This window comes from Hippocampus bargibanti, linkage group LG10 (assembly GCF_051943395.1).
Source record: "Hippocampus bargibanti isolate YZ-2025 linkage group LG10, ASM5194339v1, whole genome shotgun sequence".
Classification (NCBI taxonomy): domain Eukaryota; kingdom Metazoa; phylum Chordata; class Actinopteri; order Syngnathiformes; family Syngnathidae; genus Hippocampus; species Hippocampus bargibanti.
The window spans coordinates 23089499-23109268 of NC_142743.1; the positions used below are offsets into that span (position 1 = coordinate 23089499).

The 19770-nt window shown below is 41.1% G+C and overlaps 1 protein-coding gene across 2 annotated transcripts; it reads left to right on the plus strand.

Moving 5' to 3' along the window:
• The first annotated feature begins 4295 nt into the window (after positions 1 to 4295).
• On the plus strand, positions 4296 to 19684 carry LOC148892981 (procollagen galactosyltransferase 1-like). Of its 2 annotated transcripts, none has more exons than XM_089007118.1 (12): positions 4296 to 4608; positions 8488 to 8622; positions 8736 to 8853; positions 10172 to 10306; positions 11492 to 11696; positions 11788 to 11907; positions 13127 to 13203; positions 13301 to 13407; positions 14128 to 14260; positions 15497 to 15624; positions 16788 to 16994; positions 18627 to 19684. In XM_089007118.1, exons 1-12 carry the CDS (start codon positions 4391 to 4393, stop codon positions 18895 to 18897), a joined length of 1854 nt encoding a protein of 617 aa, XP_088863244.1. In that variant the 5' UTR covers positions 4296 to 4390; the 3' UTR covers positions 18898 to 19684. The 2 variants fall into 2 exon arrangements, with proteins under 2 accessions (XP_088863244.1, XP_088863245.1); XM_089007119.1 differs by having other exon boundaries at positions 4297 to 4608; positions 8512 to 8622.
• The last annotated feature ends 86 nt before the right edge of the window (positions 19685 to 19770 follow it).

Consider the following 19770-nt stretch of genomic DNA (forward strand, 5'->3'; position numbering starts at 1 on the left):
AGATGTTTGTATGCACACTATGAACAAATGTTCGAACACAGGAAGATTGTCTTTTACTGCCGGCAGGGGGCGCAGTTTTCACGAAGCCACTTTGTGTGCGCTTGTTCGACCGACGCAGCCCGCTGCCAAGCTATTTATTAAGAGTATATGCAAATATAAGTGATACATTACGAGAACACTGTGTGTGTGTCGCGTGCGTGTGTGTATGTGTATTTGTATGACTAGTCTTGTGAGGACCACTAACATTTTATACCATACGTAGTGAGGACATTTTTGACAAGTGACCTTTTGGCCGGTCCTCACAAGTTGTTCATTCTAAACGCTTCTAGAGGGTTTATATATGCATCGTTTTAAGTTTCAGAGAGGTCCTCACAAATTCACCCAAAATGATTTTTTGGTGTGTATTTTCATTTCACTTGGATACACACACTTTTTACTCACTGTGTCTATGTTTGTGTGTATGTGCGTGGTTAATGAGAGGGAAAAGTTCATACCATAAAAAGTCAAATGATATTTTAACCAAATTCACTACAGGGGTGGGGACTTTGAATGTACCCATTCAGAAACCTCACTCCTGCTATTATTTCAGTTTCAAGTCCACTTTTTATTGCTTTGTTTTTAAAGAAGTTGCGTGGGAAATGGGATGACATTTAGTGTTCAAATGTAACACTAGTTATTCTCTAAACTTATAAGCAACGGTGGTCCTCACTCCTTATCTGGAGTTATCCGGGCCTCACAAAATGTTTGAAACAGGAATGTGTGTGTGTGTGTGTGTGTGTGTGTGTGTGTGTGTGTGTGTGTGTGTGTGTGTGTGTGTGTGTGTGTGTGTGTGTGTGTGTGTGTGTGTGTGTATGTGCGTGTGTGCGTATGTGTAAATGTGTCTCCTTAATACCGCATTAACTAACCGATTCATCCAAAAGCATCTGTGAGCAATATGTGTTTACAAATAGTGAGAAAATGTAAAACTGTGGTGTGTGTGTGGGAAGCTTTCTGATGAAATACTTTGCAACAGCCATGAGAGGGCTTCTTTTGTGTGCTCTTTGGAGATGACTGCTCACGCTTGATGGCTTTGTGCAACTGCATGGCTTTTTGACAACTTTGTAACTCAAAGACACAGATAGTTCCAGTGAGGTACACTGTGTACACTCGCTCTCCTAGAATGGCTTTGTACATCGCTACTAATGGGATGTCAGAGATGTTAGATTGGACACTGTGGACAAAGGCTCGGACACAGAAAGATTGTTTTTTACTACCGTCAGGGAACGTAGTCATTCATGACAGACGCCCGAATTCTGCAGCTCTCTGCCAAGCTATTTATTAAGAGTATATGCAAATTTAAGTGATACATTAGTAAAACATAGTGTTCTTGATGAGAATACCACACCCCTTGAGTTCTAAGCGCGAACAGCTGTAAGCAATAAAACATTGTCTTTTCCATGAACTGATACATTTGTAAACTGGCTAATGAGCTCTTCCTGTGAAGGAGTTTGAAGTCGTAAATTACTCCTGTGATAAAGGAATTTCCCTAGTCCTAAATTCTGTCCAAGGCCAGATCTCCTAGATGAAGATGACAGGTTAACAGGCTGCGTCAATTGACCTCAGATTGACCCCAGGTTTCTCTCTCCTTCAATTGTGTACTCGAGTCACACATGTTCACTAAGCATATAACAGCATGAAACCTTTAAATATGATAACTTGTTATTCTCTCTAATCTCCATCAGGAACGTAGGGAGTGTGATTGAAGCAAAACACGGTTTGAATTTAAGTTAAAGAAAGAAGCCAATTAAGTTTTAAAGAGTTTGAGAACGGACAATGTGCCTTGTTAGTCATCTTCTTCTGCTGTGAAAAACACAACAAACACACGTTATGTAGGATCTTGATGCCAAGAATCTCCCAAAACATAAAAGACAAAACATAAGACTTTAGATAACTGATTTGTTCGTGCAGTCAGCTGTGCCCAGAGAGACAAAATATGTCCTGCATGTTTACATGAAGATGCTTTGATGCTCAAGGGACCATGCAGGCTCTGACTCATCATCAGGAAATGAAATGGGGAGCATTTGAGGATGCGTCTGGTGGTACTGTGCGATTCACATATGGAGCCACTTTGATTCGTTTCCAAAGGAATACATCAAATGGAGGCAAGGGAACACTAGGGTGCGTGTTCAGGTGGGATGACTGTTAATAATAATAATAATAATAATAATAATAATAATAATACGGTATGGAAAATGTATGGATGGGCTACCCAGCTAGTTAGCTAGCTGGGTAGTAATAATAATAATAATAATAATAATAATAATAATAATTACAATTACAAAATGAGTTCGAAAACTGGGCAGATTCAGAAAGTCCCGCCCCCTTGTTCGTGACGTCACTGTTGGTCACACACTGCCTTGCTCCAGAATCAAAACAATAGCTTCAGCGAGTTCAAATTGGGAGAAGATGCTTTCTTGTTCCTCATCCAGTTATGAATGTGATTCAAATAGTTCTGAAGAGGAAAGCATACATGTTTGCAATCCATTAAAGAAGTCCTTCCGTCTCATTTTGAGGCGTCTGGACTCCAATGTAGCGCCCAGAAAATGCACAAGATGACGCACAAGCTCCGTTGGAAATGGGCTGATTTGTCCGCTAGGAATTTGTGTCAACTTACACCTTCTTTATGCGTTTTACCACAATTGGCTGCGATTCACCATCGCGTTATTTTTATAGTTTTCCTTCTAATTTCGCAATCAACACGGTGTTTTCAGATGAAAAAAAATACCCAAAATGCATTGTGTGTCGCTTTCTCGGTCACGGGCGTTCCCTCCGTGACATCACGTCAGGAATCGTCATCAACTCAAGAACAAGACTTCCTGAATATTCAGCCCGAGTCTTAAAACGTAAAATCTAGCTATATGCGGTGGAATCTTTGTAAAATACGCTCAGTAGAAGTCATTTGAAGTGATTTTACAAATTATGGACACAACTTGTCCAGAGGCGTCGGTTGTCCTTTAAATAATATACCTGCAATGCATGGGACTTTAAGAAATTAGTTACACATGTTGATGCCGCCTGAACCAGCCTTGGGCCGTCTTGGATGTTTTTAGAAATGTTGCAATGTGTCCATCAGTTCTTCCCACTCTTCTCAGAAGGCTGACATTTGAGCTAATATGTTCTTCAGGCTGGTGTCATTGTTGATGGATCTTTTTTGACACCCAACAAGCCTAGACTCGAGCTGTATAGGTTCAAACATTGAGTGGATCCTATTTTCATAAACTGATACCTATGTATTTGAACACCGACAATACACTGTCTGTAAGTAAAGAATCTGTTTTAAATTAGATATCAAGTAGACAGGATGAACTTATTACAATGATTGCTGTGAATTTTGTTATCCTATTGACTGGTCCTTTTTGGTCCTCTATTCCCCGCCCCCAGTCGTTGGTTAAAGCCACGTGATTGGTCAAGAATGCAGCAGTGAGGGGAGGTGGTTTAAACAGACGACAGAGAGAGAGAGAGAGAGAGAGAGAGAGAGAGAGAGAGAGAGAGAGAGAGAGAGAGAGAGAGAGAGAGAGAGAGAGAGAGAGAGAGAGAGAGAGAGAGAGAGAGAGAGAGAAAATGGATAAAAAACACTGAAATTTGGACTCGTTTCAACTTTGATAGTTCAAAAACAGAGTGTAGACTGCAAGGTTAAAATTCCCATCAATCTGGCTTCACAAATAACCCGCACAAGCCATCTGTACACTTGATGCAAATAGCTATCAACCCAGCTAAACAGAACACAATTGATGAGGAACTAGGTAAAATTATGGCAGAGAAAGCACCTGCAAGGGATCATTCCTCAAGATGGTGAAAGACGAAGGTGGATGTATGGAACTTTTTAGTGAACCGAGCCAAAAGCCGAGCCAAAAGACCCGGCTCTCTGAAAAAAAGCCGGAATTCCCATCACTGTTAGAAAGGCAACATAAAACATGCAGAGGAGTTGCGGGTGACATTAGGGCACGCCCACACCTCCTTCTCCATACTTCCTGTAAAAGTCCCGATTGTTTATTCTTAAAGGGGAAAGCGTTAGCACACGCACACGGACTTCGCGAAAGATATGAGTCAATAACATAGATGGCACAGACTTAACTTAACTTAACAGAATTAACGTTTGCTAAAAAATACTAATGTACAGTAACAGTGAAACTATGATGTGTTGTTTTGTTACCAAAAGCACAATACAGTAACGCATTCTTCGGAAGGCGGAGCCCCCTCAGGGACAGTCTATGACTTCCCCTTTAACTCCGCCAACTCCTCCGCCATGTCGCCACTATCGGCATAACACAACAGCGAGACGCACCTAACTTGTGCACGCCGGTCTCCCCATCTGTCGGCCGCAACATTTCAAACGCTTCTCCCCTTTGCCATGCCCCGCATCGCCTCGCTGTTATCCGCCCTGTTGTTCGTCCAATTTTCGGGGCTGAGCCGGGGCTACTTCCCCGAGGAGCGCTGGAGCCCCGAATCCCCTCTCCTCGCCCCGCGGGTGGTTGTGTCGCTCATCTGCCGCAACTCGGCGCACTCTTTGCCGCTTTTCCTTGGAGCCTTGGAGCGCCTTCGCTACCCCAAGGACCGCATTGCTTTGTGGTGAGTGTCGTTGCTGCAAAGTCTCCGGTATAAAACATTTACATCGAAGAACAAGCCGATTACGACCGGCAAAGTGATCGTGAAGTTTTATCAAGAGTTTATCAAACCAACGCAATCGGTTTGAGATTACATCTGTTCTAGCTGTCATCCGTTTTTGCTCTCATTCTTTTTCCGTACATTAACTCAGTGGTTCATAAAGGACAACCGACGTCTCCGGACAAGTTGTGTCCATAATTTGTCAAATGACTTATACTGAGCGTATTTTAATAAGATTCCACCGCATATAGCTATATTTTATGTTTTAAGACTCGCGCTGAATATTCAGGAAGTCTTGTTTTTGCGTTGGTGACGAGTACGTACGTGACGTCACTAAAGGAATGCCCCTGACCGAAAAAAAAAGACACATTGTAGTAGTCCTTCCATCACGTCAATGTATTTTGCTGTACTTGTTTGGTCTAAAAACCTCGTGTCATAACTGGATGTGTAACAAGAAAGCATATTCTCCCAATCTGAAGCCATTGCACTCATGTCAGTTAAAAAACAAAAAAAGCCTTTACTTTTATCACTGTTCTCATTGCTGTTTGATTGCTTTAATGTATGCATGTATTGGCTAACAAGAAGTGGAAATTAGCTCGGAACGATGCACACGAAAATATTACAGTACTTGGGGGGGGGGGGGGGGGGGGCTCTGCGCAAGTCGAGTCATGCCTGTGAAAAAGTTCCATTCAGTTTGGGATCCTCTCTCATTCCCCCCTCCCGCTGTCCCTGCCCCTCTTTTCCTGCCACATCTTTCAACTCGACTGGAAATACCGCCTCACTCGTCTGCACTCCACAATCCTGGCGCAAAAACTCCAGAGTGCAGAAGATTTATGTCCTTGTGTCCCAGTCAGAGGTGGCAACGGTTCTCACACTCTGTACTGAAGTACAAGCACAATACATATAAAAAAAAAAACCTTGGTAAAAGCAGTGTTTGAAATAACGTCTGCCCGGAGGCCCGGGGCGTACAACTTTTATGTCGGACGTACTTTCAAAACGTCTCGGCCCAAATGGCCAACAACTTGTTCAAGGGAAAAATAAAATATATATATTTTTTTCAAATCAAACGTTTGTTTTATTCAATAAAGCAAAAGCTACAAGCAAACCGCTACTAGCCACGTGGACTCCTCTTTCTAAGCGCCTTTCAAAACTTTCAAGTACAATTTACAGTCACGGTATAGTCCGAAGCACGAAACAGGTTTCTGATTGGCTGCCGGTGCCGAGTATGCAAATTGCCAAACGAGCATTTGTTTGACAATTTACGTACTCGGCACCGGCAGCCAATCAGAAGCCTGCTTTGGACTACACCCTGACTGAAAAGTGTACTTGAGAGTTTTGAAAGCCGCTTAGAAAGAGGAGTCAACGTAGGTTTGAGCAGACAACGCAACACAAACATTGCATTGTGCACCATGACGACAAACGACAACTGGAGCAAAATCTTCAGCAAGGGATATTTACCATAAATTAGGCAAGGGAGCATTTGGGGGAGGTACTTCCTTAATTGTAAAAAATCCTTTATACTTTGCAACAAAGTTTTTTTTTTTTGAGGCGATTATAAATCTTTTTGTGTTTTAAGTTGTGAAAAATGAGGCAGGCAACTTTATGGCCTGACAGGCAACTTTTCAGAGTTGTCTGCCCTGGTGTCCGCTAACTTTTTGTCATGAGTTTCAGACACTGCTTTGTCACTTGAATTCCTGGACCCACAGAATATTGAATTTTTAGGACGACATAAACATTCAAGACAGCATTAGAAACCTTACACACTCTTATTTAACACAGATTCTTATCTTACAGACAGTGTATTGAACACTGACAATACACTGTCTGTAAGATAAGAATCTGTTTTAAATTAGATATCAAGTAGACAGGGTGAACTTAACACAACTTCGACACTCTTCTTTAATCATACAAAAGAATTAATTCGGGTTGAGTGAAATTCCAGCTCTAAATCTGACAGTTGAAGATGAAGCACCTTGGCATACAGCCTCATATAAACACATGGTTGTGTATTCTTATGGTGAAAGAGTGTGTTGCGTTGACTTGCAGGACGGAGAATAACCTTCCATTAGGCTTCGGAAAGATAGTTTGTATTATATTCTCGCGGATGTAACTTTCGTAAGGCGAAAAGTTCATTAGCTAAAGCATTCGTAAGCCGATGTATCACTGTCATACATTTCATTTATAAGTGCCTTCCCAAACTCCCAAGGACACTTTACAGTGACAGGATTTATGTATGTATTCATTTTTTTCTCGACTGAGCGTCAATCGTATGTGACAAATACAGAAAGAAATGTTGCAGCCCTTTTATTGGGTCTCATTGGACGCTACCAGGTTCAGGGAAAGGCATGTCAATATTGAAGACGGCAGTAGAACACACTAAAAAAAAATGTCTGTGCTTTGAAGTGGTCGCACATAAACGCTGAGGCAGCACTCCAGTGTGAGAACACCACACGCAGATGGCAAAGCAATCACCTGCGGCACGCCATGCGTCAACATGATGCTGTCGGCTGTCAATCCATTTCCTCCCATACCTACACATTCAAAATGTCGCTAGTTGCCCTTGTCCGTTGAGTCTGTCTGAATGCCGCAGCTCACATTGACGGTACAAAGCTATGTACAGTGAGACCTCAACTTACAAACACCTTATCTTACAAACTTTTCATCTTACAAACGTCAAATTTATGAAAATTAAACCTTATAATAAGCACTATTTTCATAATACACACCCACCACGGCTGGCGGAGTGATCTTCGGCGGAAGCACATGACCGAGCAGCACCAAAGATTAAGTTACCAACAGTCCTTATGGAAGGTGACTCTCCTTCCATAAGCCATCAACAACTATCAAAAAGGTCAATAAAACTTTATTTTACAGCACAGTTTATTTCTTTAATTACAGTCGTCATGTAATGCGTCTCTCTTTCCAAACAGCAATTCCCTTTGACCTTCGACCCCCAACGCCATTCCATCAAGCCATAAATGACCATCACAAATGTAAATAAAGTGACTTTATGATACAATGCAGTGTATTTCTTTCATTACAATACAATAGCACATATATTATTATACATAGAATAAGGTATGTTGTGTGTAGTTTTAAGGCTTATTTAGTTGAAAAGTATATTTTATGGAAACCCGGGAACGGATTATTCCCATTTTAATGGTTTCCTATGGGATTTTTTTTGAGATATATAAAGTCTCGTTATATCGATATCGGATATATCGATAGTCCCGGTTATATCGATACTATTTCTAGGCACGCACGGAGAAAATTACATGCAAACAGGGTCGGATATATCGATAGTCCCGGTTATATCGATATTTTTTTCGGACTCCCTTGAATATCGATATAACGAGACTTTACTGTATATGTATATATATATCCCTACTGTCCAGACGTGGCGGTGCCGGACTCTGCTATCATTGGTCCCTGCTCTTAGGTTGGGGGGAGCAGAGGACTAATCCCTGCGTCTGCACTGATTACTTCTATTGTTCTGACTGATGACTGGCCTGATTGCCCAATTTACCCTGGTATCACCTCATCAGCATAACTAACTACTCGTACAATAGACCGCTTAGGCAACATAGGCTTAGTTATTTATTGTTCTGGTGTTTATTGTTCTTTTATCATAATACTACTACTACTAATAATAATAATAATAATACTAAAAATACATTATATTTTAAGCGCCTTTCTAAGCTCCTAAGGACACACCACAATGACAGACACGCATTTTAATGAGGCATCAACACCTCTGCTTTTTCGCTATATGTATTTAATCAGTGGATCCCATCCAAGTGCCTGGTGTTGTCCCCCCCCCCCCCCCCGCAATGAAAAAAAAAGTGTATTTCCCTCGTTTTGCAACAGGGTGGCGACAGATCACAACATAGATAACACCACTGCCTTCCTTCGAGAGTGGCTCATCAAGGTGCAGAATGACTATCACTATGTGGAATGGAGACCAGATGATGGATCCAGGTAATTTTCTTTGTGTGTGTGTGTGCGTTCGGTTGTGTGTGTGTAAACGTAGCTGTGTTGCCAAGCGCACTCAATCAGTATGTCTCAGCGCTTGACAGCAGTGTCATCTGTAGTGCCTTCGAGGACGAGGTGGGGCCCAAACACTGGAATAATCTTCGTTATGAACACGTCATGAAGCTTCGTCAGGGCGCATTGGACACAGCCCGTGAAATCTGGGCTGACTACATCCTGGTATGTTGTCAGTCAATCACTATCCTGACAGAGTCGCTTTTGTTATGTATCCCGGATTAGGAGGAAATGGACGGTCATTATTACTACATTTAAAGGACAACCGACACCTGCGGACAAGTTGCGTCCATAATTTGTAAAATCACTTCAAATGACTTCTACTGAGCGCATTTTACAAAGGTTCCACCGCATATAGCTATATTTTATGTTTTAATAATAATAATACTCTTCATTTATAAGCGCCTTGCAAAACTCTCAAGGTCACTTTACAATCACGGTTTTTCTGTGGGTGAGCAGTGGCAGCGACACGCGCCAGCGTTCAACTCAACCCGGAAGTAACTCAAATCGACAGAAAACTAGCTAGATAGCTAATATATAGCTAATAAATAGCTAGCTAGAGCTAATACATAGCTAATAGAGAGCTAGCTAGAGCTAATGGATAGCTAGCCAGAGCTAATAGATAGCTATTAGCTAGCTAGCGAGAGCTAGTAGTGATTATGGTATATTGACTCGCGCTGAATATTCAGGAAGTCTTGTTTTCGAGTTGATGACGATTCCTGACGTGACATCACGTCTGGAACGCCCCTGACGGAGAAAGCGACACACAATGCATTTTGGGTAGTTTTTTTCATCTGAAAACCCTGTGTTGATTACGAAATTAGAAGGAAAACTACTTACTACTACGCCCAAGCTCCGTTGGAAATGGGCTGATTTGTCTGCTGGGAATTTGTGTAACTAGTATCAAATAGTAGTTTTGGTGCAACACACGATTCACCATCGCGTTATTTATGTGTTTTCCTTCTAATTTCGCCATCAACACGAAGTTTTCAGACCAAACAAAGTACCCAAAATGCATTGTGTGTCGCTTTCTCGGTCAGGGGCGTTCCTTTCGTGACGTCAGGAATCGTCACCAACTCAAAAACAAGACTTCCTGAATATTCAGCACCAGTCTTAAAACGTAAAATATAGCTATATGCAGTGGAATCTTTGGAAAATGCGCTCAGTAGAAGTCATTCGAAGCGATTTTACAAATTATGGACACAATTTGTCCGGAGGCGTCAATTGTCCTTTAAATGTAGGAGATGCTGCTAACAGAGATTATTGGCACTGGATGGTAAAGCGTATGTCCTGTTGCTACGGTTACCTGTGTCGAAATGCACATTCTTTTTTTTTTTTTTTAGTAGAGCTCCTTGCATATTCAATATATTTTGCCGGCAGACACTTTTCCACCCATTACAGTTGTATCGAAACGCACAAAATTGCTCTTTTCACCAACGCATTATGTCCACCGGCGACGTCATGCTCTTTTCTTCGGTGACAGATGGCCGACTGCGACAACCTGCTCACCAACCCAGATGTGTTATGGAAACTGATGAAAGAAAACAAGACCATTGTCGCTCCAATGTTGGAATCCAGAGCTGCATACTCCAATTTCTGGTGCGGCATGACATCACAGGTAATGTATGTGTTTGTTTGTAATCATCCTTTAAAGGACAACCGACACCTCCGGACAAATTGTGTTCATAATCTGTAAAATCACTTCAAATGACTTCTACTGAGTGTATTTTACAAAGATTCCACCGCATGTAGCTATATTTTACGTTTGAAGACTGGCGCTGAATATTCCGGAAGTCTTGTTTTTGAGTTGGTGACGAGTCCTCACGTTACGTCACTGAAGGAACACCCCTGACCGAGAAAGGGACACACAATGCATTTTGGGCACTTTTTTTAGTCTGAAAACATCGTGTTGATCCATGTTGATGGCGAAATTATAAGGAAAACACATAAATAACACGATGGTGAATCGTTGTGTGTTGCACCAAGACTACTATTTGATACTAGTTGACACAAATTCCCAGCGGACAAATCAGCCCATTTCCAACGGAGCTAGGGCGCCCTCTTCTGCATTTTTTGGGACGCTACATTGGAGTCCATAAGCCTCAAAATGACATGGAAGGACTTCTTTAATCGATTGCAAACATTTATGTTTTCCTCTTCAGAACTACAGTAAAGTCTCGTTATATCGATATTCAAGGGAGTCCGAAAAAATATCGATATAACAGGGACTATCGATATATCCGACCCTGTTTGCATGTAATTTTCTCCGTGCGTGCATTGAAATAGTATCGATATAACCGGGACTATCGATATATCCGATATCGATATAACGAGACTTCACTGTATTTGAATCATATGAGTAACAAGAAAGCATCTTCTCCGAATATGAAGCCATTGTTTTGATTCTAGAGCAAGGAACGACGTCCTGGCGTGACGTCACGAACAAGGGGGCGGGACCTTCTGAAACTGGCCACTTCCGGTTTCAAATTGAAGTAGTTTTTAGACACATTTTTCTTGGTGTTTTGCATTTGACTAAAAATATCATACTGTGTGTTTTGGGCATTTTAGATGCTATAAAACGTTTTTCTGATGTCAGTTCGGAAACAAAAAAGTGATGTCGGTTGTCCTTTAAGTCATTTTTCTTGGTGTTTTTCATTTGACTCAAAATATCAGGCTGCGTGTTTTGAGTATTTTAGATGCTATAAAACGTTTTTCTGATGTCAGTTAGGAAACAAAAAATGGTGTAATGTGCAGAAAGGGTTTCTTTGTGACGTTTGGTGAATGAGTGCAACCATCTCTGCAGGGCTACTACAAGCGAACGCCAGCCTACATACCAATCAGGAAGCAGGAGCGTCTTGGGTGTTTTGCCGTACCGATGGTCCACTCGACGTACCTGGTTGACTTACGGAAGGAAGCTTCTCGTCAATTGGCCTTTTACCCGCCGCACCCGGAGTACAGCTGTGCTCTTGATGATGTCATCATCTTTGCCTATTCCGCTCGCATGGCGGGTGAGATGGTTAAAATGGCTTGGTGAATGTTACACCGTGTGATTTTTCTTCTTCCCCACCCCCATCATCTGTCATCTTCTGCTGTTGTCAGACATTCAGATGTACGTGTGCAACAAAGAAACCTACGGTTACTTTCCTCTGCCGATGCGTTCTCACGCTACTTTGTTGGATGAAGCAGAGAGCTTCTTGCACACTCATCTTGAGATCATGGGTGAGTTCAATGTCAAAATGAAGAAGCAACACAACATATTAGCTAGGTATATGTTGGCTATCCATTGGCTAGCTAGCTTGCTTTCTATTAATTTAATAATAATAATAATACATTTCATTTACAAGCGCCTTTCAAAACTCTCAAGGTCACTTTACAGTCACAGGAGCAGTTTTTCTGTGGGCTTGCTAGCTAATAGATAACTAATAGATAGCTAGCTAGCGAGTTAGATAGTGAATAGATAGCAAATACATAAATAGCTCGGTAGCCAGCAACGGTGAACCCGTCCAACCGGGAACAACCCAAACAGACCAAGTTAGCCAGCTAGCCAATAGACGACCAATAGCTAGCTAGCTAGCTAGCTCGTTAGAGAGCTAATAGGATTTAAGTTACTTCCGGCTTGAGTGAACGCTGGCGCGTGTGGCTGCCGCTGCTCTCCCGCAGAAAAACATATCCTGTGACTGTAAAGTGACCTTTAGAGTTTTGAAAGGCGCTTATAAATGAAATTTATTATTATTATTATTATTATTATTATTGCATCGCTCAATAAATAGGCTTTCATTTGACTACTTTTTCTCCAGTTTCAAACATACAATAATCAATATGAGACATTAGTCATCTGTTAGCTAGCTAGCTAACTTGATCTATTTGAGCTATTCCCAGTTAAACGGGTGTCACCGTTGCTGGCTACCTAGCTAGCAATCTAGCTAGCTATCTATTTGCTATCTATTAGCTGTCTAACTAGCTAGCTAGCTATCTATTAGTTATCTATTAGCTAGCTAGCTAACTTGATCTATTTGAGCTATTCCCAGTTAAATGGGAGTCACCGTTGCTGGCTACCTAGCTAGCTATCTATTTGCTATCTATTAGCTGTCTAACTAGTTATCTATCTATCTATTAGTTATCTATTAGCTAGCTAGCTAACTTGATCTATTTGAGTTATTCCCGGTTGAGTATGGCTGCCGCTGCTCACCCATAGAAAACTGATCCTGTCACTGTAAAAAAAACAACATTTTGGTCACCGAAACACTGCTTAGTCATTATTGTTCAGATACCACACGATATGTAATCATCCACAGAGGAAAAGGACATCAACGAGCCATGAAAAATGATTGCTTTCGTTTGAACTGGGCATGGCATTTAGCGCTACAGGCAACATTTTGGGAGCGTCCGATTCATTACACATTCTCTTAGTCTAACCTTGTGGCATCTTTTTTGAAAGTGAGAAATCCTCCAGTGGAACATTCCAGCTTCCTTAACCTTCCTCCCAAACAGCCGAGCAAGATTGGCTTTGATGAGGTACAGTCTTGCCTTTTTTGTTTCCTTTTTCACGCACTCATATGAACCCATATGCGATTCGTGCACTCGTGTGAGGCTTTCAATTGTGTGCGTACAGGTGTTCATGATAAATCTGGTGCGGAGAGCTGACCGGCGGGAGCGCATGCTAAGAACATTGCACGAAATGGAGCTCAGCTGTAAAATTATTGCCGCTGTGGATGGCAAGTACGTTTCGTCTTCTGTGTGGTCATTTTGTTGTCGGGCTAAAAGTGGATGTGCAAGCGTTTTCAAAATGACCAAATTAGTTAGTGTGACATGAATTTGAAATGTACAATTAGAAAAGGGCACATAATATTACAATGGATGTCAATGTACAGCAAATATTGGATTGAATTGGATGTACAGGGATACCTCGGTTTACGAACCCCTTGGTTTACGAACTTTTTGGTTTTACGAACGTTACATTTATGCAAATTTTACCTTGGCATACGAACTATTTTTCGGGACACACACGCAGCGCCACAATGAGTGATATGTCGTTCGCGAACGAGCCCATTCTAATCGCGTTGAATCGGGAATAACTCAAATCAAAATCAAGTTAGCTAGCTAGCTAATAGAAAACTAATAAATAGCTAGCTACATAGCTAGTTAGACAGCTACTCGATAGCAAGTAGATAGTAAATAGATAGCTTGCTAGGTAGCCAGCAAAGGTGATTGCGTTCAATCGGGAATAACTCAACTAGATCAAGTTAGCTAGCTAGCTAATAGATAACTAATAGATAGCTAGCTAGCTATTTTGGAGGCGGTTTGATGCGAGGCTTTGAGCATGGTCGTGTCAACTTCTCACGACATAGGACAGAAGTATCTCAAGGCGGAATGTTCTCATCCATATCATGCGTTATTCCTATTGCTAATCTCCTTGTTTATCTCGTCTCTGCTCATCAGGGCTCTGAATAAGAGTGACATTGAATCCATGGGGATTAATATGCTGCCCGGGTACAAAGACCCATATCATGGCCGACCTCTCACCAAGGGTGAATTGGGTTGTTTCCTCTCTCATTACAACATCTGGAAGGAGGTGAGGTTTCGGTACTTTCATTCATTTAACGCAGGGGTCGGGAACCTTTTTGACAAAGACAGCCATAAAAGTAACATATCTAAAAATGTTTTTCAGTGAGAGACACACACACACACACACACACACACACACACACACACACACACACACACACACACACACACACACACACACACACACACACACACACACACACACACACACACACACACACACACACACACACACACACACACACACACACACACACACACACACACACACACACACACACACACACACACACACACACACACACACACACACACACACACACACACACACACACACACACACACACACACACACACACACACACACACACACACACACACACACACACACACACACACACACACACACACACACACACACACACACACACACACACACACACACACACACACACACACACACACACACACACACACACACACACACACACACACACACACACACACACACACACACACACACACACACACACACACACACACACACACACACACACACACACACACACACACACACACACACACACACACACACACACACACACACACACACACACACACACACACACACACACACACACACACACACACACACACACACACACACACACACACACACACACACACACACACACACACACACACACACACACACACACACACACACACACACACACACACACACACACACACACACACACACACACACACACACACACACACACACACACACACACACACACACACACACACACACACACACACACACACACACACACACACACACACACACACACACACACACACACACACACACACACACACACACACACACACACACACACACACACACACACACACACACACACACACACACACACACACACACACACACACACACACACACACACACACACACACACACACACACACACACACACACACACACACACACACACACACACACACACACACACACACACACACACACACACACACACACACACACACACCTGTTTCAGTGGTTTTTGTGAGGTCCGGATAACTCCACTCCAGATAAGGAGTGAGAGAAGTACTAGAGTTATATTTGAACACTAAATGTCACCTGCTGTGACTGTTACATCCATCTTGGAAATGAAAATACGAGAAAAGTGTCCAACGTTGAGTGTGTGCATGCGTGCAGATAGTGGATCGCCGCCTCCATACTTCCTTGGTCATTGAGGACGACTTGCGCTTTGAGGTGTTCTTCAAACGTCGTCTGCAGGCATTGTTGCAGGAGGTGACAACGCACAAGCTTGACTGGGACCTCATGTGAGTCAATGAAATGAAAAAGTCAGCGTTAAAAATAGAAAGGATTATTTCTGCCTCATACAAAGAAATCCTTCCATCTGTCATCTGCTATTTCCTCGACACCCGTGACCAGACGCCAGTTTTGTAACATTCATAATAATCAAATGATTGAATGAATGATTGGATGATGATTGAAATGTGAGACGGACATTTAAAACCTTTCTTTTGTCACCTTAAATCCATCGAGTACAGACGCTCCTCTACTGACGAACATTCGAGTTACAAACAATGGTACATACGACCATTTTGTAGTGACATATGCATATATAAGAATACTGTCATATGTATGACAGTATTCTCTCCAATTGTACATGTACATATCTTTATAGAGCATATTTTTTATTCAAGGTTTATTTTTCAGTAGAAATCAATACAGTTTACTTATACAGAGATACCTTGGCTTACGAACTTAATTGTTTCCCAGACAGAGCAATGAAAATATCAGCAGGACTCAAGTAGATCAAATATGCTCAGATTTAAAAAAAAAACACACAATTTGCATACAAGTGACACATATAAAGAAACTATACAGCGATACCTTGGCTTACGAACTAAATTGGTTCGCAGATAGAGTGCGTAAGGCGAAAAGTGTGTATCCCAAAAATTAATTTCCCATAGAAAACCATTAAAATGAGAATAATCCATTCCCAGGTCCCAATTAAAACATGATTTTCTACTAAATAAGCCGTAAAACTACACAAAATATACCCTATTTTATGTATAATAAATGTGCTATTGTAGTGTAACGAAAGAAATACACTGCACTCTATAATAAAGTGATTTTATTTACATTTGTGATGGTCGTTGATGGCTTGATGGAATGGAGTGGCCAGTTTCATCAGCATTAAACACTTGACGAGGAATGTAACCGTCTTCTTTCACCATCTTGAGGAATGAGTTTTTGTGATAATTTTATCTAGTTCTTCTAGTTTTTGTAGTAACGTACTTAGTATTCTCTCCAGTTGTACATGTACACTTCCGGGTTGAGTGAACGCTGGCGTGTGCGGCTGCCGCTGCTCACCCGCAAAAAAAAATATCCTGTAACTGTAAAGTGTCCTTGATGGTTTTGAAAGACGCTTACTGTGATCAACTGGATGGTTGTTAATCTCACTTTGCTCCTGCAGTTATATTGGACGGAAGCGAATGCAGGTGGATCATCCGGAGAAATCGGTACCAAATGTTCACAATCTGGTGGAGGCTGACTACTCCTACTGGACTTTGGGCTACATGCTGTCCTTGCAAGGAGCCCAAAAGCTCCTCAAGGCTGAGCCTCTGAAAAAGATGCTTCCTGTTGATGAGTTCCTTCCTGTCATGTATGACAAACATCCTGTGTGAGTATCGTACTTCTAGCTCCTCTTGGTTCATTTCAGAAATACTTGGCTTGACAAAGTAATTTTGAGTACTGTATTTATTCGAGTATAACGCGCAAAATTTTCGACCTAAAAAAGAACTCAAAAGTTTGGGTGCGCGTTATAAACGAGGCCTGGGGCAAAAATATATATACAGGTAACATCTGAGTTACGACCGGGTTCCGTTCCGACAAAACGGTCGTAAGTCAAACAGTCGTAAATCGAAAAGCATTCAAAATGGCAGACGCGAGGTTTATACGACAGAATAGTATACGATGTCAATCTGTTGTTTTTAAAGAATGTTTTCTATTGAATACTATTATATACCAAACTTCTTACAGTTCAATTATAAATCTTATAATTTTTTTGATACACCCAGTTTGTGTTTATTGTTTAACATAAAAACATTATAATATATTTGTTTTCATATCATTTACATATATTCACAATGTATTTTATCATATATTAAACATGTATCTGTATGTAGTTGTGACATTTATTTCCATATCATTTTACATACATATATAAAAATACATTGTATCATATATTGGTCATATATTTCTACATACATCACTAATATATTGTCTAATATACATGGTAATATATGGTGGTAGTTATTTATAAATATAAAATTACATATGTTTTGTACTATATAAATAAATATATTAGTAATTATTTTTGAATATATTGCAATATATGAAAAGCAGCAATCATTTGTAATATTTTGCAATATATAAGAATACATGATAAACAATATATAACATATATTATATATATGATTTAATATATGATTTGACAATATATAATACATGATTTTAAAATATAAAATATATGGGGATATAACATTGAAAACAATATATTTTAATATATTATAATATATTACAGTGATGTAGACAGCTAATAGCTAGATAGCTAGCTAATGGATAGCAAATAATTCGTGAATAGTTAGCCAGATAGCCAACAGCGCGCGAGCGAGACAGCTTACAGCCAGCCAGATAGACAGCTATTAGCCAGTTAGCTAATGGATAGCTAATCAATAGCTAATAGTTAGCCAAATAGCCAACAGCTAGCCAGCTAACAGTCAGCCAGCTAGACAGCTAACAATAATACATTTTATTTCAAGCGCCTTTCAAAGCTCTCAAGGACACTTTACAGTCACAGACAAGAATAGATACAATAATAAATAAAATACAATTATAAATGGAAACAAGAGATAAAGCTACACAAAAAATGCAATTTTAAATAGGATGGGATTTGAAGGTGGGAAGAGAATCAATCGAGAGTTAGGGGGCAGAGCGGCTGAAAACTCTGTCCCCCATCGTGTTGAGACGGGCAGGGGGCACACAGAGGTGGAGGGAAGAAGGGGATCTGAGGGAACGAGAGGGAATAGAAATGCTTGGTCTGAGCCAAGAAAAAGTGAAACAAAATATACAAACAAAATATGATTTTTAATTGAAAATTAGGGGTGCGCGTTATACTCGAATAAATACAGTAGTTTCACTTGAGCTCAGATCTGCCCTTTTTGTTTTCTGGTACCCCCTACTTTTTTTGTGGGTGCGTCCCCTGTCAAAACTTTGTAAATCTGCTTGTGTTGTCATCTTTTCCCCTTTTTAGTTTAGACTACATGGAGCACTTTGAGGATCGGAACCTGCGTGCGTTCTCTGCAGAGCCACTTTTGGTGTATCCAACCCACTACACTGGAGACTCGGGCTACATCAGTGATACGGAGACCTCAGTTGTCTGGAACAATGAAACATCGAAGACCGACTGGGACAGAGCCAAGTCCAGGAAAACTCAAGAGCAGGTGGAACTCAGTCTCGAAGCAAAGAACTCTGACGTACTACAGTCTGAATTGGAGAACTGGAGTGCGCGGGATGAATTATGATGCCATCGGAGAGTAGGTTGGCATACTTTCCAGGAAAACAAATCTGTGATAGCGGTAGGACTGTAGAAAAGGTTGTTGGACACACATCCAGTGAAACGTCCACCATCACTTGATCTTTCTCGAAAGAAGAAGTCGATGAAAAGGTTTCTTCAGCCGTCATCTGTACTTCTTTGAAGGTGTCAGACGTTTCGCTTCTTATCCAAGATGCTTCGTCAGCAAAGTAAAGTCTTACTGGTAGTTTCGGCCCTATATATATATATATCCCTACTGTCCAGACGTGGCGGTGCCGAACTCTGCTATCATTGGTCCCTGCTCTTAGGTTGGGGGGAGCAGAGGACGACTCCCTGCGGCTCCACTGATTACTTCTATTGTCCTGCCTGAGTATGAGGTCTACGACTGGCCTGATGCCCCATTTGCTCTGGTATCACCTCATCAGCATAACTAAGCCTATGTTGCATAAGTAGTCTGTTGTACGAACTGGAAATAATAATAATACATTTCATTATTCAAGGTCACTTCACAGTCACAGGATAAGTTTTTCTGTGGGTGAGCAGCGACAGCCACACGCGCCCGCGTTCACTCAACCCGGAAGTAACTCAAGTAGAATAGTAAGACAAATAGATAGAAAGCTAGTTAGCAATCCAATACATAGCTAATAGCTAGCCAGCCAGCCAGATAGCTATCGTACGGTATTACAGAAAAGAGAAAGAGTATAGACTTAGCACAATATTTCTGACTAATGAATGTATGTATGTCTTTTTGTGATTAAATATCTCACACAACCGTGCATTTGGTTTAAATAATAATAATAATAATAATCATCATTATACATTTCGTTTAAACGCCTTTCAAAACTCTCAAGGTCACTTTACA

Excerpts from the sequence above, each read along its gene's own strand:
- LOC148892981 (XM_089007118.1), top strand. The coding sequence starts at position 4,391 with ATGCCCCGCATCGCCTCGCTGTTATCCGCCCTGTTGTTCGTCCAATTT. Across the intron at positions 8,623-8,735 it reads AGACCAGATGATGGATCCAG|TGCCTTCGAGGACGAGGTGG; the intron begins GTAATTTTCTTT and ends TGTCATCTGTAG. Across the intron at positions 14,261-15,496 it reads ATTACAACATCTGGAAGGAG|ATAGTGGATCGCCGCCTCCA; the intron begins GTGAGGTTTCGG and ends GCATGCGTGCAG.